Source organism: Cyprinus carpio, chromosome A5 (genome assembly GCF_018340385.1).
Source record: "Cyprinus carpio isolate SPL01 chromosome A5, ASM1834038v1, whole genome shotgun sequence".
Classification (NCBI taxonomy): Eukaryota; Metazoa; Chordata; class Actinopteri; order Cypriniformes; family Cyprinidae; genus Cyprinus; species Cyprinus carpio.
The window spans coordinates 29,953,039-29,977,368 of record NC_056576.1 but is presented as its reverse complement, the minus strand read 5'-3'; the positions used below and the strand labels follow the sequence as shown (position 1 = coordinate 29,977,368).

Here is a 24,330-nt window from a genome sequence, read left to right as displayed (position 1 = left end):
AGCCCCTGGTCAGGTACTATGGACTTTAGCTATACATTCACTACATACTATCTAAATTGAAATCAAGGGAGACACAGTGAACAACACTGTAAAATAAGATAATATAGTTTCTAAGTTTTTCATTTTATTACAGTGTGTAGTTAAAGATACAAATGCACAACATTTTAATACTTAACATATAGGCCTATTTACAGTATGTGTGGCATGCTTTGGGAGCATGCTGACCTACAAAGTAAAACCTTCTGACTGAATCTGAGCAGATGAAGAATGTGTTCATATTGTGATTTAAACAGACTTCTCTCTCACTCTCTTCCTCACTGCGCTTTGTCATCCGGCTCATGCTCAGTGGTGGAATCTCTGGGAATCTTATATGAGTAATTACTGAAGAGTCATGTCATCTCCATCCGGGCGAATCGGAATAATTAGGACATATGGGGGGATGCGGGTGACTGTTGCCATGGCGACAGTGTGAGGTGCTTGCATATGGTATTTAAAACGCATCACTTATTTTCTAGAGTGCAGGCCTTTTTCACATAATCTCAGGAGTGTCTCTGTCATTTTTTATGTATTTCTCTCTCTCTCTCTCTCTCTCTCTCTCTCTCTTGCTCTGTCTGCTTTGATTTAATCATTGCATTCTTATATTGAGAAGAAGCCCTTGATGCCATTGTTGAGTTGTCAGGACCTTTGAAAGGTTAGGACATCTCCAGCAAGCCTTTAGTGTTACTGTATAGTTTTTATTGCTGAATATAGATTTGTTGAATAAACTGCAGAGAATTGTAAATGTCAAAGTTCTTCTGTGAAGCGGACGAAGACACATATTCTGGAATTAGTGAGCAGACTGTAGTAGTACATAAGTTCTACTTGATCTTTGCAGTCTTTCAAATGAGTCACATATGTATTATGTATTTGCCTTTTCTTCTCCGCAGAGAACTAAAAGGCTCCAGTAAACAATATTGATACATTTCATTCAACTTTAGCTTTATAAAAAAAAAACACTAAATTGTTTTTAAGTGATTGTTTATTGTTGAGATACAGTATTTTTTTACTTTTACTTTTTATGTGCATTCAAGAAAGATGCAATTGTTTGTTAGTGATGCACTGAAATTATAATTATAATAAAATTATATAATTTTTAATCAAAATACAGAAACTGAATTTCAAGTTTTTGTTTAGCTGAAAAGTGCAACTGAAAATAAAGCTTATGTAATAATCAATGAATTCATGTTTACATAAATTTAGTTATATCAAATTGAGTTGTGTATTGCTTTGTATTGAAATCTAAACTGTAATGAAAACTTGTTTTCATGACAGATTTATGCAAACATATATTAAATAATGAAGACAACGGCTTAGTAAAAATATAATGAATATGTAATATTATTACATGAGACATTATACTTTTCAGTAAGTTGTACTGTTTCTTTCAACATTCCTTATGTTAATTTATGTTTATTTCATGCTACAACTAGTAGTAAAGAGCAAGAGATCATCACTTAGAGTGCTGCTCAAACTGTGAAGGCTACTGCGATCTGTCATGCCATATTAAAAAAAGAAGGTTCAAATCAACATTTATTGTTTGAATTTTGTGATAAAATTGACAGAATTTGAAAGCTCAGACTTTTGTTTCTAAAAAATAATTACAAAGGACAAAGCTTATTACGATTATTGGGCAGAAGGCACTATGTTCAGTGAAGGCGGCTAGCGACCACAAAGATGATATGTTTCTGTAATCTGTGGTACTGTAGCTTATCCACATTCACAACTATCAGTGAGTTGTGGTACTGTAGCTTATCCTCAAAAAAAAAACCATCAGTGAGTTCGGCCCTCCAAAAGAATCAGTGAGTTCGGCCCTCCAAAAGAACGTTTGGTGCATCACTAGTTTGTTTTAGTAAGAGTGCAATTAACATCTTTGGTAGCATACAGTATGTTTCTTTTGTTGGGTAAATAACGTGTTCTATTTTTTTATTTTAATGTGTGTTTTAATATTTTTTTTATTTTTTGAAGTTTTTTGTGTAAATACTGTCTAACAACCCTGCACTTTAATAAGCAAAAAGAAAACTGACATAAAATCAAGGTAAGCTTTTGTTTTCATCTCAGTTCATTTGAATAACACTCCATTGGCCTTGACTCTCTCTCTTTCTCTTGCTCTCACTCTCTCTCTTCTCCTCTTGTGTTCAGGTGTTTAATAATGCAGTCTGAAGTGCAGTAGAGACTCAAGTACCTTGACCTTTCAGATCTTCTTAAATCTCTCTGCATGAGGTTCAGCCTTCTCTGCTTGTTATGTGCAAGCTTGCAAGGCCCAGCCAAGTACTTTAATATTGCTAAAACATCCCTTTTTGGTATAAATGGCCTTATTATTGTGGTATTAGAGATCAGCAGATAACCTGTGCACAGCCTCTTCTATTGTTTTTGTCCAGTTTAGCCTTAGATTGTGTGGTTGTTATTAAAGAATATTGATGATCTTAGAGGTGTTATTAGAACAATTAGTTGAAGAAACAACTAGATTTTCTGAGTAAAATATGAATGGTTCTGCTTTCCATCATATCGTTCTGGGTGGTCGCCATGGCATTGCTATGTGGTTGCTAAGGGGTTCTGAGTGAATGATAACAATTAGAGTCTGAGCTGGAAGTTTTACAGCTGTTATGTAACGCTGAACACTATTCACAAACTTCATGAACAGTATTGCTGAAAAACAATGGCATGTGGTGTAAAATATTACTCATTTGTTTATCATGCTCAGTTCTTTCTAATGCTTCCAAGACTATCTCAAGTCACTCTCACACTTTCAAACAGAACCTTGTTAATGTCAGCCAGTTAGATAACGTTTCCTTGATGACATGTTTTCATCAGCACTATTCAAAACATAACAGACAACCACGCTTCAGGCATGAAAATATTTACATGATCTATATTAGAAATACACGGTTGCTGGAACATACACTTCGGTTTAAAGGTTTGGGGTCGGTAGGATTTTTTACATATTTTTAAAAAAGAAGCCTGTTATACTCACCAAGGCTGCTTATATTTGATCAAAAATACAGTAGAAACAGTAATGTTGTGAAATATTAATATAATTGTTCTTCTTCTTAAGGATTAAATTAGTTGTTGCTTAATATTTTTATGGAAACCATAATATTTTTTCAATAGCACAGCATTTATTTGAAAAAATGAATCTTTTGTAAAGTTATTAATGTCTTTACTGTCATTTTTGACCAATTTAATGCATCTGTGTTGAAGAAAAGAAAAAAATAATCTTTTGAATAGTTGTGTAAGCTCAATTCTGTCTACCAGCAGACTCTTATACTCTTATACCATCCTTATTACTGAGCCCTGGAAAGAAAAAAATGACTAAGAATGAAGGGAGAAATAAAGAGAAAGTGAATGAAATGATGATGTGTGAGAGAGAAAGTGATTGCCACTGAATACACTCTGGAAAATAGATGTGTCTGTTCTACTAAACAGCTTCTGGCTCCTCAAATGAGGTGCTTCCATGGAGAAGAATTCCAATTTAACGCTGTGATGGTGACACTGATTGGAATTTTCTCTGCCACTACAGCTCATGTGTTAAGGAGTGTGTGTGTGTGTGTGTGTGTGTGTTTTGGCTGTTGGCATTGAGTTCCCTGAATACAGTGTTTATATCGATTACTAAAGTCGTAAGTGAATTGATATTTGTGCTCTGCTTGGCGAGGTAAGTGTGTGTGTGTGTGTGTGTGTGTGTGTTATGGTGTCATCTTTACAGAAAAGAACAGATGGCAAAACTGTCTGTCACCACCACACTTTTTTCTCTCTACCCCTCCTCTCATTTTGTTGCTCTTCTCGTAGGCAAGCATCACTATTGCTGTTTTTCATGCTGAAGGGCTTTGAACAAACTTCTTCCTGCAGTGCTTGTGCTATGGGCAGACAGTTTTACCATCTTTTATTTTCTGTAAAGAGAAAATCATAACACACATTTAAATCACCTTGCAGAGTTTTGTTTAGCTGGGAAGAGATGTGCTATTACCCATCAAGTGAATGGATTTGAGATTGTGGAAAATGTAAAGATCTAGTTTTGTATCTAATACTGTGATCGCTTCTCTTGTTCACATCATCCCTGTTTTCTCTTCATCTCTTCCTCATTCTTTTCCTAATGATGTCCCTGAAGAGACACTGTGATCCCTCTTGTGCCCTCAATAACCGTCACCAGATGAGACTCTCTGACATACACGCACACACTGATATTAGTCTTGCCTCTTATTTCCACAGGGTTAAAAATCTAGAAATGCAGAAAGAGTGAGCCAGAGAGGTTTGCAAAACATTACGTAATTCTACTGAACAGTTGCACAAAAGTGCTGAGGAAGGACATTACTCTAATTTGTCAGCTTTCTCTTTTTTTCTCCTTCTGACTATATATTTCAAATTTAATATCCAAGTACTTTATTGGCATGTTTGTTTTGCGTACGATGTAATGTGGATAGAAGCATCAGCTGTCAGAAACAAAACCAAATAAATGCTGTTTCCCAATTCACATAACATCTGTCCTAAATATTCAAAATTAGAGTTAGTGTGCTGCAAATTGTAGCATACTGAAATTATTATCCCAAGGTCATCTGGATGGAGTTACTGTTATTTTCAGTGGATATTTGAAGTGTAGATTCATACACACTTTAATGGCTAATATTGCACACAACCTACTGTGCTTTGGAGGATTCGGTTCAGAACTACAAACATGTGAAAACTACAAACATTTTAACTCTTTAGACATTGTTGCCAGTCCAGTTTATAGTGACAGGATGCACGTAACTATGCAACAGAACTGTCCTTTAAAGATGCAATTATGTCGTAAAACTTGCATAATCTTTTGCTACACACTCATTTTTCAGAAGAGTACATACTGTACTTTTTTATAGGCATAGTATAAGTATGTGAATTGGGATGAAAAAATTGAAACAAAACAAAACTCAAATAAAACAAACAAAAAAATGCTAAATAAAAAATTATACTATTTAAAAATTAATTTTTAAACATAAAATATTTTATGTGAGACAAATGTGAAATATAAATCTGAGGATCTGTGAGATCTTTTGAAGGGAGTGCTGCATAAGGAGCTTGTGAATTAATTTTTTTTCTCTTGCCTCATGCTGGGATCAGTGTGGAGAGGGAAAAGTGTGATCTCAGTTCCCCTCTGAATTGTGTTGTGGGCTTTACAGCAGTGGGACTAATCACCACTCTGCACTCAGCAAATTAGATTACAGCCGTTCTTCAAACACAGCAGAGTCCCGCTGCTGAGATCTATTTATTTGGAGCTCTGTGTTAACACATGAACATGTAATACCAACAGCAGTAGCCCAACACTGTGTTGGAGGCCGTCTATGACCTTACATTTCATTGCATTGCTAAAATGAATTTCCTATGAAATGACATTTAAGTCGGCCACTTTAACATGGGTGATGTGCGTATGTGTATCTGCTGCTCATCAATCATCTTGTCAGAGTGGAGTCGACCGGGTGGGATGTACGTGTGAATCAGACATGCATCCTCCCAGCCTCTCCATTAAAGCGGAGAAATGAGCCACCGCTCAACATCAGCCCTCAGAGCAAACAGGAAACACTTACTTACTTATATTGAAAATCTGATGTGTGCCAGTTATTGTTAAAATGCATTTTTATCTGCAGAGTTCTTTCACTCTCTTCACTGAAGTATCTGTCAAACTCTTCATCCTCAAACATACAATTATGTTCTACATTTTTGATGATTTTTTTGCTCGTCCAGATATTTGTTTGTCTTGTGCTCTCTTTCCCTTTCTCCAGAAGACATTTAGCAATTAGTCCTTCTGATTACATTAGCCAATCATCTTCCTGCCGTAATGTCTGTCTTCACCATGTCGGTGTAGAGTACGTGTGTGAGCGGGAGAGTGGTCAAAAGCATTGAATCCATTAAACTAGACTCTAAGATGCATAGTCTTTGGGTATATTTGGTGTCTAATGAGAGTGTGTTTGTATTGTGTAATTGCTCGAAAGTAAGGATCTTGGGAAAAGGGATGTTGGTGGCTCTCAGGAGGACACTATTTTGATTAGAACAGACATGTACTAAAAAGGTGCACAATTCTATGATTTCATGGGGTCTTAAACATTAGCAATGCTCATTAAACAACTGTAGAAGTAGTTTACCATGTGAGATTTTATGGAAAATTCTTCATCTGTGCTATCATTTCTGCTCATCTTCCATTATTATACAACGTTTACACTGCTTTTATTCTGAAGCTGTTCAGATTCGGTCAAAGTGAACTTGTCTTGGGCTACTAAATATGCAGTGTTCAAATGAGATCAACAGCATGTTCAATCAGGCTTAATTTCCTCTTAGCAGCTGTTTATATATCTAGATACCTGTTGATGAATGATTCCTGCTGGGATCTATTCTATTTTAGGTTCACGGTTGCTAATTCAGCCCAGGTTTGGCTGGAGACAGACTTTTGATTGTTGGCATAGAGTCTGGTGCACACTGTGGCCTATTCTGTCCAAGGACTGTCTGGAAGTGAATCTGAAATCGATGCTACCACAATTATAGACTGTGGTGCAACAAAATGGTGTCTGATTTAAATGACAACAAGGCAGCCTCTGTGAATGTTGTGTAGACAACGATAAACAAATTAGGACAATGTGTGTAGACATTTTAGTGTGCAGTATGCTGTGTGAATGATCTGTGGGCAGGCTGTATGTGTGCCATCTCACGCTAAATCTAATTTTGTCCCCGTTTGTTTACAGTAATTTCAGAAAATCATGCCTTTATCTTAGTCAAATATTTGATGGGGAAGATTATGCTTTTCATGAAATAGTACCTGAAATGTTGTGTCTTTGTAATAGTAATGGTTAACTTAGATGGAAACGAGCAAAAAGCACATACATGGAAAATATGTTTAGTGTAAGGGGAACGCAGTCGTTTAACAGTTCTGGGAGGCAATTATACAGAGATACTTTGATGACAGACAGTGCTCAGGAATTTCCGAATGACCATATAACAACATTTCAGATGCTGTGGAACAAGATCGGTCCGCTGGTTAGTCAGGATTTACCGTCCCATAGTGCAAAGTCACATGACTTTTTTTGATGTGCTTGGAGGAATTTATTTGCAAAATGCATTTTTTTAATCTCACATTATTCGCATTAACCCTTTGTCACACAAGTCAAAAACCACCTCAAGCGAGCGCAAAGACTTTTTTGCGAATGAAGCCATTTTTATTCAAAATTAAGCATTTCCATCACTCGATTCTGAGGCGATACTTCAAACTGCACATAAAAGCAGAGTAATGGAAACCCAGCTAGTGTGACGTGATTTTATAGAATGTTTCTGGTGTTTCCACTGTATGTCCATTATAGTTGGCACCTTTAAATTCACTTGCATGCCTATAAATAGTGTGTTGTTTCATATTCAGGAGCCTCTCATTCTCATTCAGCCAGTGACTGCATTGAAGAATCTCAAGTTGTCATGGCAGCCTGGGGACTCGCCATGGAAACAAGTTGTTGATTGACAGTGCGGGGCTAAAGGGTAGCTTGCTGTCCATCAGGAGAGATCCGTGCGCCTTTGTGTGTCGTTGGAAGCTGATGTGTGACTATCATAGTGTGACATCAATAGAACTTCTACCCTTGTCATCCTGAAGCACTGATGCAGCATGACTCATTACCATTACATGGTGTGGAAAAGTTGTGCCAACTTTGTCCTTAATTCTTTACAAAGTTCAACTCATTAGTTTACACATTAGGAATCATTAATGATTCATAATGATTTGTGGACCTGACCCGTTTAAAAGAGCTAACTTGAAAAAGTCACTCTGACTTGAAGGCAGTATGAAACATTTTAGATCTATATTCCCCTGAAAAAAAATGTAAAAAATCCCTGATCTTTCTAGATGTTCTTGATTATGGTAACCATGCATGTATACTGCATGGCTTTTTTCACTTTATTGCTTAAATAGCAGATTATTTAGTAAGGTCTCTGAAAGGGAGCATGATGTGACAGTAGGCAGATGTGTGCGTTTCATTTTATTCATATCATGAAAGGCTCTGGCAGTAATCAGTGTTGATGTGGTGTGTTTTAACAGGCTGTGTGGTGGTAAGACAGCTCTTTCATGCAGCACAGCACAGCACAAAGACTGAACTGTTGACCTTTCCGACTGGGCCGGCTACTATTATGGAAAACAGGACAGTAAACAACTATTACAGGCCTTTTACTGTTAACGCCTAGCTGAACACTTCTCTTAAAATCAAATTTTACAGATGCTGCTTATGTCTTGAGTGAAGGTAACCAGTTCAGAGAAAATCTGATATGTTTCAGTATATTAGATCCGTGCATTCGGTCTTAAAGTGACAGCTGCCTAATTTACCTGCTGCTGTTAATGTTAATCAAACAAAAGGAAAAGAGAAAATCACTCACTACTCTTGCCTGAGTAGCTTTTTTGTAGCTTTAAAAAGGATTATATTCTATATTTTTATTTTAGAAATAATCTGTATTTCATTTATACAGTGTAGACTATGCAGTTTTTTTACATGTTGATTACTTCATTCAATTTGTGTAGTAGCCTATTTCTTTCCTAAATACTGATTAACCTTCGTGAAAAATTAAAGCATCATTTACCTAATTTATATCTTCATTTTATTATAGTTATTTGTGCGGTTGCTGTTGTTATTTGTATATTTGTTCTCATTTTATTTACTTGTTTTTGATCATGTTTGAACTTTTTATTAGTTAGCTAGTAGTTTTTGCTGTACTATCAAAATTGGAATAGAGAATTGTGAAATTTTCCTGGTTACAAAAATTCTGGTTCTATCAAATTACAAGGATACATGGGTTTAAAGCAACAAAAACAATGTCGTTTTTTTGGTATCACTTTATTTTAGGGTCTCTTAACTAGTTGCTTATTAGCATGTATATTACTAGAATATTAGCCATTTATTAGTGCTAATTAAGCACATATTAATGCCTTATTCTACATGATCTTATTCTACATCCCTAATCCTACCCAATACCTAAACTTAACAACTACCTTACTAACTATTAATAAGTAATAATATATATATATACAGTATATGTATGTATGTATATAAGATGTATGTATGTGTGTATATATAAATATATATATATGTATGTGTGTGTGTGTGTGTGTGTGTGTGTGTGTGTGTGTGTGTGTGTGTGTGTGTGTATATAATAAAATAAGCAGCAAATTAGGAAATTTATTGAGGGAAAAGTCGTAGTCAATAGTGAATAAGTGTTCCCTATTCTAAAGTGTTACCGTCTCAAACCAATGTGTTCCTGTCCATTTTGTCTGTTGAACTATGAAGCATTTTTCATATACAGCTCAGCCTCTTGATTACCTTGAACTGTATTTCCATATATTTGAATAAAACCTTTTCAAAGGTTCCTGTTTATTACATCCCCCCAGGTGTGTGTATTGTTCCTCTGATAAGATGAGCTCCAGTTGGTACTGTGTGCTGTAAACCTTGTAAAGTTTAGGATAGCGTTCACATGGCTTTCTTCTTTGAGGCCGTATGCAACCTGCGATCCATCATTTCACCCGACAGTAAGACTGATAAAGTGTGTGTTTAAGTGAAAGTGTGTGTATGTACTGTACTTGTGCTGTGCTTTTTTGTCTTAACATGTCTAAATAGCAGTTGCATCCATCTGACTCCATCTAATCAGAGTATTTAATTGGGATGCAACAATACCATTTTTATGCTGATACCGATCCAATCCGATATCAGCGCTGTATTTTTTTAAATCAGTGTAGAATTTCTATGCTAATTTTTGTTGAACTGATCATCACTCTTTTGTGTGTTAAACACAATCTACTACTTATAGTCAACTTCATTTAAATGAAAAATTAAAACATTTTTCAGATTGTGCGAATTATTCTGTGTTACTTCTGAAGCCATATGGTAGCTTGATGTGAGCTACATATGAATATTTAAGCCTTCTCCTTTAAACCCTGGTCATGTTCGGTTACGACAGTCAGCTCAGCAAAGCTCTCTCCAAAACACAGAACAAAACACGGGCGTAGAAAAGACTATACATTTTTTTTAACGTGCACAGTAACTGAAATTTTAAACTGTTAAAAGAAAGGCTCAATAACTGTTCCACAGTTATAATACACTACGCATCAGTTTCTCTTTCCTTTGTGCTTTGCTTTGTGCTTTGAAAAGCGCTGCATGCTGTGAGTCACAAATACAGTGCAGCACGAAGCGCTTACAATATGCGCATCCAGTGTGCAGAATGATGCACTTGAAGCAACACAGAGTCACAGCCTTACGCCGTGTTGCTTCAAGCGCATCATTCTGCACACCGGATGTGCACATTGTGAGCGCTTCATGCTGCACTTTATTTGTTTTGTCCTATCGTATCTATCATATGTTGTTGCCTTATTAAAAAATATGCTATACATTTAAAAGAAATGTATTTTAATTTTATAGTATATACTTATATATAAATACATTCATAAATGTTTTTAATGAATGGATTTTATAATAATACAAATAGCAATGTGTAACATTTTACCATATTTAGTGCAAAACTTTTATTTGTTCCCCACAAAATATATTTTTTCACTAAATGTTTGGATTTCTAAAATGATTGTGCACTGATTTTTCTAGAATAACTTTTGCTGCCGAATTATCCACTAACCTAGTTTATGATAGATTTTTGTCATACATTATGTATATACATAGGCCTATATTTTTTCATATTTTTTTCTTTATAATGAAGAAGTCTGTATTGTTTTTGTAATACAAATTATCAGTTCCACACACAGAGATATATAAATTCTACATTTATTTAAATGGGGGAAAAAAACTTCACTGGTATCGGTTCGATATCGGTATCGGCTAATACTGAACATTAGGTATCGGAATCGGTATCGGAGGTGAAAAAGGTGGATCTGAGCATCCCTAGCTATGGGTTCAATTCCCAGTATCTTTGAAATGTTATATAGGTATATATGGGATTACCTAATGTGGACCATAACTATATAAAACATGAAAGCAAGCATGATGGCAGTAACATTGGAGTTGTGAGTTAACATCAGCACAAGATGAATGTGACCTGCAGTAGCAGCAGTGAATGATGGAGTGGTCGGCTCTGGTCAGCGCAGGTCATTTTGACTCGTGTGAATGTGCTGTAGACAAAGCGGATGTGATGGCCTGTTAAACCACATTCAACCCATTTTTCTGTTCAGCAGTTAAATGGCACAGTTATTTCCTTTGCTGTCTTATGACCAGCCCCTTTATTGAGCACTATTAATGTGTAAACAGGCTCACATGCATAGACATAAACCAGTAAGATGATCTAAATAAATCTTTGTTTTGTAGTAAAAAGATTAAAGATGAAAATATGAGCTGAAATAAATAAAACAAACATTCATTTTATGATGCCTTATTGTATTTGCTTTGCTTTGCTGCTTTGAGTTTTGAGTGATAGACAGTGTCAGTTTGATGTGACTCACAATGTGTGTGTTTTCAAGGGGAAAGGAACACGGCATTGTTACCAAGTTGAGTTACAATTGGTCTGTTCCTCTGCTGGTTATCATTGGTCGTCACGGTAACAACCATGGTGACAGACAGGCTGGTCCCACCCCTCGGGGTTGTGTTGTCAAGCAGGTCTTTTGTTTATGTGCCAGTCTCTGGCCATGTGGGAGTGTTTGTCTTGACACAAACACACTGCATTTCCCATTTTAATGAAGACACGTCTCCTGTGAATACTGCCAAACTCATAAACACTTTAACAGGAGATTTTTGCTCCTCTTTGTGCTCTTTAAGTTTAGTTTAAGTGAGAATATTCTGGTGTAATTTCTGTAAAATGCTGTCATGTATCACAAAAAAAAAAAAAAAAAGTTGAACAAATTTGGCTTGTACAAAAGTCTGGTCAGAAAGTTAGAAAAGCTTAAAGGTTTGCAATCTTGATACATAATTGGATACATCATGAATGGATAGAAAGATCTTTTAGCAGGTTTCTAGCATGTTTTATCATGTTGCTAACATGTTTAGCATGTTTCTAGAAGGTTTTATCACATTGCTAATGCTAACATGTTTCTAGCATGATTTAGCATGAAGCTAATGTTGTATCATATTGTTGTATCATGTTGCTAATGTTGTAGCATGTTGTGTCATGTTGCTATCATGTTTAGCATGTTTCTGGAAAATTTTAGCATTTTTCTATGTGTTGTTAGCATTTTTACCACAGATCTAGCATATTTTAATACAATGCTAACATGTTTCTAGCATGTTTTAGCATACAGTATTAAGCAGGCATTATTAGCATGTTTCGTAACACTTTAGTATAGGGACCAAATCTCACTATTAACTAGTTGCTTATTAGCATGCCTATTATTGGCTGTTTATTAGTACTTATACATTTACATTTAGTCATTTAGCAGATGCTTTTATACAAAGTGACATACAAATGAGGAAGGTACTTATAAAGCACATATTCTGCATGACCATATTCTACATCCCTAATCCTACCCAATACTAACAACTACCTTACTAACTATTAATAAGCAGGCAAATTAGGAGTTTATTGAGGCAAAAACCATAGTTAATGATTTGTTAATAGCAAGGATTGGATAAGGTGTGACCACATGTTTTTTCTTGTAAGTAGTTGGCATCTTGGTAGCATGTCAGCAAGTTTTGTTGCTTCAGAATGCATTAGCTTGAATGCTGCATAACAATAGAAGGCTAGCAGAGTGTACAATACGATATTGTAACAGTGTGATAATAGCATATTTTAAATATAATTTAAATACATTTCCCATTCAAGTTGGAATACATTAACTTGTGAAGCTGCAATTTTAGTCTAGTCATTTAGTGAAGCAATTATTTCTCTAATGAAGCAATTATTTACTAAGTAATGAATGGGTGTACAATAGCTAGTTCATATGTTCTGCTTCTCTACTGGTTTCTGCTTTGGATCTTTAATATTGGCAGAACTTTGATAAATTACTTTCTCACCCACTGCATGGTCAGCCACAGCAGCTGGTGTAATACTGCATTACCATATCTTAAAGTTGCCCACTCGTTTCCCACTTCCTCTTCCCACCATGTCCTACAGAGCCTGTCAATCATACCCTGAGTTTCCGCCCTCTTTCTACTCGCAGATCTATGAAACACACTCCATGTTTGGCACAGACAATTTTTGGATTAATTTTCCTCAAGAATGCAAACATTGTGGCACTTTCAACATTGCAAATGATTTGCGGCCCAACATGGCGGCATTAAGCTGTGGAGTTTGAGGCGGGACTGCATGTTTTCTCACAGTGGAACATGGGGAAGTGTTTGGGAAACCCTTATCTTACACTCTTCTGTTTTTTTCCCCAGACTTCAACTACAACACTGATGGCTATGAGGGAGATACTGCAGAGGACAGGAAGTCTCAGGATGGCTCAGAGACCATGCCATTCATCGACGAGTCGCCCACCATGTCCCCTCACCTCTGCGCACGGGGACAGGATGGAGAGGCCATCTCACCCACGCCAGCAGAAGGGCTACTCTCTGGGGTAGGACAGCATGTTTGAGTGTTTGTGTGTCTGCTTTGAATTAGAAGAAACAGTCATTAAACGGTCAGTTAACAAGCTGCAGGTAAACATCTCTTTGGCGTCTTAAGGAGATATACTGTATATCCTCCTTGTGTGGTTTTGGTTTTTTATAATTAGTGAAATCTACTTTGGCGTCTTAAGGAGATATACTGTATATCCTCCTTGTGTGGTTGTAAAAGTATTTAATAATTAGTGAAATCTATGCTACTTAATGAATTTTTCCTATGCTCACCAAGGCTGTATTTATTTAGTCACAAAAATATAGTAAAATGGTAAAATTGTGAAACATAAGTACTAGTATTATAGCAACCAAAGCGTCTCAGCTGAAAAAACACTGCGCCACAGAAGTGTTCCCAAGCGCTCACAGCCAGGCGTTTTCAACTGGACACACGGCCTAAGAGTGTTGAAGTGTCTGTAGTGTTTTGAGATGATATAATACACAAGGATTAGTTATTAGTTAGGATTTTTAGGATTAGTTTTGTCCATGTTAACATGATTAGCATGTCACAGCAGTGGTGTGTAAATGTTTGGGATCTGTTGTCGTGTCTACAAAATATTATTTTAGGCAGTCGTGGCCTAATGGTTAGAGGGTCTCAGGTCCGGCAGGTATTGTTGGTGGATGGAGTGAATAACCAGTACTCTCTTCCACCCTCAATACCACGACTGAGGTGAGACCCTTGAGCAAGGCACCGAACCCCCAACTGCTCCCTGGGCACCGCAGCAATATGGCTGCCCGACTCAGGTGTGTGTTCACAGTGTGTGTGTGCACTTGGATGGGTTAAATGCAGAGCACAAATTCAGAGTATGGGTCACCATACTTGGCCACATGTCACTTCACCTTTTTTTTATTTTAATGGCTGTTACAGAGAACATTGTGACACAATTCACCTTTAATCTAAGAGTACTGATTCTTCACAAACCATGAGATTGCAGCGGGCCGAGAAGGTCTAAGGAACTTCAGTGTGTCTTATTAACAGCTTTTTGTTGTAAATGTCAGCATCACTCTCTTCATCGCTTTCACTTTCACTTGGGTGTGCTTTATTGACATGACAAATAACAGTGTGGATGTTTTGCCAAATAACTTTCACAGCTGTAGGCAATGAAATAAATGCTTTGCTCAGTCCATTCTTACCTGGTGTGTCTCAGAATACTGAGTATAATGCAGTGCCCTAATGCCAAAACAGTATGAAGCCCTGGTGCTTTCCTGTGTAAAAGCAACATCTGCATATAATAACTAAATTAGTGCTCAAATTATTTGGACTCTGAGATCTGTATGAATGTCATTGCATTAGATCAGGGTTTCTCAAACTTGGTTTCATGAGGGAGCATTAGGGTTTTCATGAGTTGATGAAAAGTTGATAAATTCTATCATAAAAATGTAAAATTAAAATAAATCATTTTAAAATAAAAGACATACTAAAAAAAAGAATGAAATGAAATATTTTATTTGATTTTACCTGCATGTCATGTGATCATTAAGCAATGTCAGAGAACCATGAATGTGTTTTTGAACGACTGAAATATTAACTTAAATTCTCAGGGGGTAAAACGGGTTTGGCTTACAAAAATATTTACATAACGACAACAAGAATAAAATACCAAGCCAACTGTCATTTATTTTACAGAATGAAACCACAAGCACAATTGTAAGTATTCAAATAGATTTCAATCAAATGGAAATGTAATAATTATTTCTATAAATTAAAGTGTCATGACGTATCTCATCATCCTGTGATGACGAGTATATTTGGCCATTTATGTTGTGCAGTTCAGAGATTAAATTGACATTGAGGTGTACGTGTTTGTCACATGTTTACGCCCATTATGAACATGCACGACTGTTTCCATTGTGTGACACAGATAATTAGTGTTAAAATGTTGACATTGATAGTGATGTGTGTGGCCAGGGTCAAGCTTCTAAAACAGCATCCCCATCTAGTGGCAGAGAAGATGAAGTACTTCCTCAGTGTTTGTGCCATTGTAGTTCTGCTCCATTACCGAAGGCTGTGTCAGAAAATTGAATAATATATATTGTATAGGATGACATTAAGGCATGAATTAGATAACTGCATTAACAATGAAGAGATCTCCTAGAAGATCTTCAAAAGCAGCATAGTGTATGTGTATGTATTTTTATACTGTGCTATGATATCCCACAATCCTGTGCCTAAAAATGGGCTTTGATGTAGCAGCTACATTCCTTAAGAAATCATTCTAATATGCAGATTTATTTTTGTAATTATTAATGTTGGCAACAGTTGTGCTGGCAAATATTTTTTTGGAAACTGAGATACAGTTTTCAGGATTCTTTGATGAATAAAAAGTTAAAAAGAACAGTATTTATTCAAAATATAAATCTTTTCTAACAATGTAAATCTTTGCTATCACTTCCTAACAATTTAACACATTCTTGCTGAATAAAAGTTTTAATTTCTTTCAAGAAAAGAAAGAAGAAAAAATTACTGACCCCAAACTTTTGAACTGTTGTGTATTGTTAGAAAATATTTCTATTTTAAATAAATGCTCTTATTTTTAACTTTTTATTCATCAAAGGATCCTGAAAAATAAATCGCAGTTTCCAAAAAACAATACTGTATTAAGCAGCACAACAGTTTCCAGCACTGATAATAAATCAGTATATTAGAATGATTTCTGATTTCTGAAGACTGGAGTAATGATGCTGACAATTCAGCTTTGCATCACAGGAATAAATTAGATTTTAATGTATATTAAAATAGAAAAACATTATTTAACATCATATAATAATATTTCACAATATTAAATGTTTTCCTGTATTTTTGATCAAATAAATGCAGCCCTGATGAGCATAAGAAATTCCTTTAAAAACATAAAAAATCGTTCTGATCCCAAACTTTTGACCGGTTGTGTATGTGTATATGTATATGTGTGTATATGTATATGTGTGTATATTCTATGTGTTGAACTGGACAGTTTTTCAACTCAGCTAGTATACTAGCTAGTGTTTGCTACGGCGGCACATATACTAAAATTGGATCGATACAGAGAAGATTAGCATGGCCCCTGCGAAAGGATGACACGCAAATCCGTGAAGCGCTCCATCTTTTTTGTGGGGCAGCTGTGGCCTAACGGTGAGAGATTTGGACTTGTAACCAGAAGGTCGCAGGTTCGAGTCTCGGTGCTGGCAGGAGTTGTAGGTGGGAGGGAGTGAATGAACAGCGCTCTCTTCCACCCTCAATACCCATGGCTGAAGTGCCCTTGAGCAAGGCACTGAACCCCCAGTTGCTCCCCGGGCGCTGGATCTATAGCTGCCCACTGCTCCGGGTGTGTGTGTTCACGGTGTGTTCACTTCTCACTGCTGTGTGTGTACACTTGGATGGGTTAAATGCAGAGCACCAATTTCGAGTATGGGTCACCATACTTGACAAATGTCACGACTTTCATATTTTTTTATTTATATGTGTGTTTTTTTTATTTTTTGATGTCTCAGTGACTGTTTGTAACTATACATGATACCTGCCCCTATTTATACTAGTGATCGACTGATATTGATTTTTTTAACCGATAACCGATACCGATACCAATTATTTGCATGTTTATGTGCCCAATAATCGATATGCAGAACCGATATTTATTAACTGTTATAAAGTAAATAAATGACTGTGTAAAGAAAGAACATACTTCACTTTGGTTTTTCCTCTTTTCAGTCATCTTTTTTTTAAGTGTTGAAAATTAGTCTTTCATGTTAAATTTAATCTTTATATTACAACAATAAAAAACATATTATTCATAAAAAGCATCAACAGCAACAACACTAATATTAACGATGAGCAAAATAAATGTAGAATGTCTAATGTTTTCAAATGGAGAAAATAAATAAAGGACAGGATTCATATCAACTTCATTTTAAACTACCGTTTTAGTAGGTTTAAGCTGTTTAATAGCTACAGAGTCAGGAATGATTCACTGGATAATGTTAATTCACTGAATAATATTCTCTGGAATATTGGAATATAACAAACAAAACATCGTATTTTATTGCATTTCTCAACTGGAATGTTATATCAAAATTATTAATGTTTTGTCCTTATAGATTATGAAATACCTCCTGACAGTGTGGTTTATCTATGCATATACACAGAATTATATATTCAAACTGTGATCGATCACGGCAATAATAAATAATTAATTTCCATAGAGTTGTATTGATTTAGATGTTTATAAGCAAAATAATGGTTATATAGTAAATGTTAATTCAATTTATGGTGTTTTAAACAAGTGAATCTTGTTAAAAGTTACATGCGATGGCCATGCTGGAGCATTTCCTGAGCATCAGCCACATCAATCCGGTGAGTGAACAGCAGTATGAAAGCAGCTTCACGAGACTAATGATGGAGCAAATTTACAACAGAGACAGAATTAAATTCAGCGCTTTTTTCCCCAACATGCGCTCATTCATGGCTGTATTATTTAACTCATGCAAAGTTATGTCTTTATTGGTAGAGGATATTGACGGATTATCTGAGTGACAAGAGATTTAAATTCAGCGCTTTTATTTCCAACATGCGCTCATTCATGGCTGCATATTAATTCAGGCAAAGTTACGTCTTTGTTGGGACAGGACTTGATGGATTATTTGACATGACTCCATGAGTTGGTCTCTATTTCTTAAAGACAAGTTGCATAAACTACATATCAGACATTCATGTAATGCATCTAATTTGTGCATAACTGGCTGTTATGTTAAATAAAGTTTACTAACTACAGCAAATCAAGTACCTGCACGCCATTGTTGTTGTCTCGTCTACCTTCAGAAGCACTGCAATGGCGATCCTGCACGCAATTCTCAAAACACCCACAAGATGGCAGCGTTTATCGGTGAATCCGCTATTACAAAACCGATATCCGATTATGATAAAATGCTTAAATATCGGGGAAAAATCGGTAAATCGATATATCGGTCAATCTCTAATTTATACCCCTCTTTGAGCTTGACTGCAGATAAACTCAAACATGGAGAAGCACACAGACAATTCACCTATGAGAAATGCGGTGTGTGATTTTTCTGCCTCTTCTGGCTTATATGGAGTTTCTCAGATGATCTGATTGTGTGGGCAGTGCTGTAAGGAGCTCTGGGAGCCTTATATAACCACTACACAGAGACCATATACTGTATCACCTCCTCTGACATCAGTGCTGTTCTTACAGAGCAGAGGCCTTTCCGCTCTTCACTCACCTCACTACATCAAATGAATGAGAGATCAACTGGCATGTCATTCATTTATATCAGTTCCCATTGTTGATTAATGTTGTGTCATCCAGTGTATTGAAGTCCTGTAAGAAAAAGAGAAGCCCAGAACACTAAAGTATTATGCCATGTCATTTGCAGTGTCGCTCGATTTTAGTTCCTCTTTTGAGCACTAGATGAGCATCATCAGGGATTCCTCACTGACTTCTATGTACAATCTAAAAAATGATTCAGGGGACCTATTACCACACCGGGGAAGTCGTGGCCTAGTGGTAGGGCTGGGCGATATATGGCATGTGATTGTCACGCGCATTTCGTCAGTAAAGCCGGTTCCCTGATTAGCGCTAAATCGCCATCACCTGCTTTCAAATGGAGTGGCATTTAATATACAGAGCCATAGATCACTGACAAGCTACGCAATATTGCGTTCATTATCGAAGGTGATTCATCTGATATTGCGTAGCTTGTCAGTGATCTACAGCTCTGTCTAATAAATGCCGCTCCATTTGAAAGCAGGTGATGGCGATTTAGCGGTAATCAGGGAACCGGCTTTACTGACGAAATGCGTGTGACAATCACATGCGATATATCGCCCAGCCCTATCTAGTGGTTAGAGAGTTTGACTCCTAACCCTAAGGTTGTGGGTTCGAGTCTCAGGTCAGCAATACCACGACTGAGGTGCCCTTGAGCAAGGCACCGAACCCCCAACTGCTCCCCGGGCGCCGCAGGATTAAAATGGCTGCCCACTGCTCCGGGTGTGTGTTCATGGTGTGTGTGTGTTCACTGCTGTGTGTGTGCTGTTTGGGTTGGTTGAATGGCAGAGGAATTATTATTATTGTTGGTCATAATTGTTTGTATTTGACGTCATCTTAAATAAGTTAAATAATTCTAATTTAATAATTTAATTAAACCTTTTAAGTTGCAAACACAACCCTCTACAATGCATGTAAATCACTTGCATATGTGACTAAATCTTCACTCTGACTAAATGATGTCTAATATTAGCCATTGGCTAATAAATTCTTAGAATTTACTCACCAATGTGTGAGTTGGAGGCCAAGTATTAGTTGGACACAAATATTATCACTCGCTGAACACTCTGACTGAGCCCTTGAGAGTTTCACACTTCATCAAGAGATCTGTGCTATTTTTCGATTCATCTCAATGGATGTGCAGCGCACCTGTATTTGACTTACCGTAAACTCTAGTGTGAAGGCACACGACTCGCTGTCGCTTTGCTGAGAGCACAGTTTCTCACACGCACAAAGAAAGAGAGAGCGAGAGAGTCTTACATACCATGCAGAATTGACACGCTACATCTAAATGATATGCTTTGTTGTAAATATTCTGTCAAAATAATGAAATTTATTTGGAATTCTTTTATGAACAACCATAAGATACTGTCAGTTTCTCTGGTTGTGGGCGGAACAAATGTGCAAATGCCAATCTCATTGGCTGGCACTCACCTATTATCTTCCCTGTTTTGATTTCAGCAAATCAGTTCGAGCGAATGCAGACATGATTAATATTCATGAACCCAGCAGCTCATTAATCCTTAGTGCGTTTTATATTGTTATTAGTAGTAGAATAAGTATTATAAAAGTTAAAAGTATTTTTGTTAGTTTACACCCCCCCCCCCCCCCATTTTTTCTGAATCTTAAGCACCTCCACGGATCCTTAAGTTCAGTTAAAATGACAAATATGCATTCATATATGGTTACCAAGGTTTAATTCTAATTACTAAAGTTCTATCATTAAATAACACTTGATTATCATAATATCATATCATAATGCTTGACTGACAGATGCTAAGAGTGTAGTTTCAGATATTTATAAAGCTGTGCCATTTTCCAAACATAAGCTTTTTATGTGTCTAAAAAAAAATTATATCAGTCTGACATTTTAAAGAGTTTCTGTTATGTTGAGGTTTTTGCACTTGAAGAGTAGAACACAGGAAGGTAAACGTTACATTAACTCTATTAGCAATGACTGCGCTAATCCCAGTGACAAGTAACACCTCACTTGTGCATTAAATACATGCTAAATAAGTTACATTTAGCATGTGCTATGAGAGCTGTGGATTTGAATTGAAAAAAGATTATATAAATTGGTTCCATGCCCACAAATCCATTACGAATTGTAATTGTTACGAATTATTAAGTTATTCTAACTCAATGAAATTTGTTGGTTTAACATAATTTCAATCAAAGTTTTCGTAACAAAAAAATGGATGCAAACTGTTGCGTTAATATTTTTTGTTGAGCTAACACATGGTTTTTTAGTACTATGAATATCTCATGATGATGATTCTAATTTTGTCAGGAAGGTTAATGAAGAGCTTGACATCATAAGTGTGCTTGGGTGTGATCAGTCAGAAGTATAGGTGGAGTTTTTTGGTGAACACATTTTGGTTAACCAGACTTTGATCTCAGTCTCACACACTCACTTACAAAATGTGTGTGTATACTGCAGGCACTCCTAATAGAGGATCATTTTATAAGAGTTTTAGCTTTATTAAATGATTGAATCTATAATACCAGTTTACCTTAAAGTGTTGATGACTTAGTGTGGTTTGAGAGTGTATTTCAATGATGTGTTGAGTTTTATTACTGTATTTTATTACTTTAAAAAAATACTTTATTACCATACACTACCAACCTGCACAGAAAGAAAGAAAGAAAGAAAGGAAGAAAGAAATGAACACATTCTGTTAATCAAAATTCTGAAAAATGTATAAGATTTTCTTGAAAAATATTAAACAGCACAACTGTTTTCAACCTTGATACTACTACTACTACTACTAATAATAATAATACATGTGTCTTGAGTAGCAGTTCTAAAGGATCATGTGACACTGAAGACTGGAGTAATGACTGCTGAAAATTCACAGGAATAAATTACATTTTAAAATGTTAAAATTGAAAACAGTTATTTTAAATTGTAATAATATTTCACAATATTATGCAGCCTGACTGAGCAAAAGAGACTTCATTCTTTTCCAAATGACAGAATAACTGAACTGAACACAACTGATCATGTTTAAAAGTGGACATACCCTTGATTCTTAATACTGGTGGTCCATGAACGATTCATGGTGGTCTGTGAGTTAATTGACTGATAAAACAAAGATAGACCTGTAAATACATGAAACAGTTATAATTGATACAATTTAATTGACCATTTAACATTCAGTGAATCAACCAATTAATTACCTCATAATAAATTAAGTCATTGTATTACATAAATTGGTGCTTCTTTTGTCTTTGGTCAAATAATTGACTATTATAAGTGTTTAGCTAGCAAACAGTCGGCTCATTTAGACTCACAGTCGTGTACCAAATCATACACATACACTTAATTTATACTATGCACTCAAACTATGCACTATGTACTCTTCGGTCTAATGAATTTTAAGGGTCATTTTGTTATATTCGGCATCAAATTCTGATAAGGAAATAGGGAATACATAAGGAAACTTTTTTTTAGTTAAATAAGTGTATCATCTGGGAATTTGAAGTGCACATTGTGTTTGAATTTTCAGTGTAAACACAGTTTATTCTTCAAAATGGCATAGAATAGTGCATAAGTATGTAAAGTGCATGTACATTTTATTAGCTAAAATTAGCAGTCTAGTTAATTTCAGCAAATTTGTGATTGTTGGTCGCTGTGCCCAGATTTGGGGTGTTATTCTTTTTTTGTTTTACTTTGTGAATGATTACTGTCTCAATGATTAAATCTGCTTTTAAATTCATTCAGTTTTAAATCACTTTTATAATACTTATTAATACTTGAATTATTTTATAAAAAATTCAACAGGAACAACCAAACAAAGAGAGCAAGAAACTAAGAAAGAGACCTGTTAAGGCCAGAAAGGAAAATGGTGGACAGTCTTTTAACCCAGGGCTCCCGGAATTGACACACACCAGGAAGACAGAACCGCACTCAGGGGGAGGGACGCCAGCAGCTCAAGCCTCTATGTGTGTGTGTGTGTGTGTGTAGAGGCGGGCCATTCGAGGTTGAAGTGTGTGTATACGAGAGAGAGGAAGCAAGTGGCTGTTGCTGTGTTTGTGTGAGAAGGAGGACACGTTACCATTCCAGAAAGAAAGAAAGAAAGAAAGAAACCCTCCTTAGACAGAAGAGGTAGATTTCCAGCAGAGGCACCAATGTGTCACAGGCAGCTTGTCAAAACTTGAAAGGAAGGAAAGCAGCGAGTGAAATGGAGGGAGAGGAGAGCGAGGCATCGGCCGTCAGCATGGAGGAGGATGAAGAGGAGGTGTTGGGTTTTCTGGATAAAGTTCTAGAGGATGAAGATGTGTTTGACAATGAGATGGACTTGGACTGTCCTTTTACACCAGTGGGCTTCAGGACGTTCAAGGTGAGAGAGAGTCAGACCGAGATGCACTTCTCTCTTCTTCTGCTGGCTTGCTGACAGAGGTTTCAGTGGCTAAAAATAGTGAGGTGGAAAGTATTAAACTTTTTTGCGATGTGGCATTAGTGTTTGTTCAGTTTGCTGAGTGAGTGTGACTTTTGTGCTTTGTACCAGTCATATGTAGCAATTATGAGTATGTAAAAGGGCTCTTAATGATCTTTATCCTGCTCTAAAACACTCGATGAGACAGAAATCACTCAGATAAGGACAGAAACCAGGCCAGTTTTTACACAATACAGGCAGTAATTCACCAACTGTTGCTGTGATTTTGACTATTTGGCGTTGCATTTGACATATGTTTGATTTGGGATGTTTAGCGTCTCTATAAGAGTATGAAGAAGTCACAATGCCCATGTTGACTTGGACTCCACCAGCAATGACTTCACATGGTAGCTGTATTATTCTCTTAAAGGGGCAGTTACACTGAAGTGAAGATTCTTCATTATTTATTATTATTTATTATCAGTATTTATTCACCCTCATGTTGTTCCAAACCTGTATGACTTACTTTCTTCTTTGGGAGTTTTATGGAAAAAAGCATTGGTGAACATGCTTTATTTGCTTCAAAACATCTCCATTTGTTTTCCATGTAAAGAAGAACTTCATGTGTGTTTTAAAATGACACGAGTGTCAGTAAATTATGATAGAATTGTCATTTCATTCATTGGGTAGACTAATGCTTTATAATTGGGTAGATTAATGCTTTATAGCATTTTCTTGCACGATGCATTGGGTGCACGGTCACAGATTTTGTGTAACGCTGTGCTTCTAAACAGACTTTAAAACTCATCCTAAAGACTGACCTGAACCATCTGAGCTTGAGTTACTATCGTCCATGTACACAAAAGATGGAAAAAGAAGGGTGCTGAAAAGAAAAAAGACTGTTGAGCAGACTGTTTTCTATTTAGACTTTGACAAGAAACTGTGACTGGTCAGAAGATCTAAAAGAGTCCACCCCTTGATAAACAAATGTTTAAAATTTGGAGTTAAGTGTTTTTTGTTGTTGTTGTTGTTTTGGTCTAAAAGCCAAAAAGACTGAATTTATTTATTAAAAATAAAATTAAAACAGTAATATTGAAAAATAGAATTACAACTTTTAAAAAAATTACATTTCATTTTAAC

General features: G+C 36.1%; 1 protein-coding gene and 1 non-coding gene across 4 annotated transcripts in view; both read left to right on the top strand.

Annotated features, from left to right (window-relative positions):
• Positions 1-24,330, top strand: part of LOC109063898 (active breakpoint cluster region-related protein-like) — a 158,780-nt gene that overhangs the window by 48,607 nt on the left and 85,843 nt on the right. For 2 of the 3 annotated variants that reach the window (XM_042756843.1, XM_042756844.1), the window contains exon 2: positions 13,335-13,513. In XM_042756843.1, the coding sequence (XP_042612777.1) occupies positions 13,335-13,513 (179 nt within the window). Of the gene's footprint in view, positions 1-13,334; positions 13,514-22,638; positions 23,155-24,330 lie in introns of those variants that run through there. The other variant, XM_042756845.1, reaches the window with a different exon arrangement.
• On the top strand, positions 16,533-16,639 carry LOC122145200. Its single transcript, XR_006160153.1, has one exon. It is a non-coding gene; the product is annotated as a U6 spliceosomal RNA (small nuclear RNA).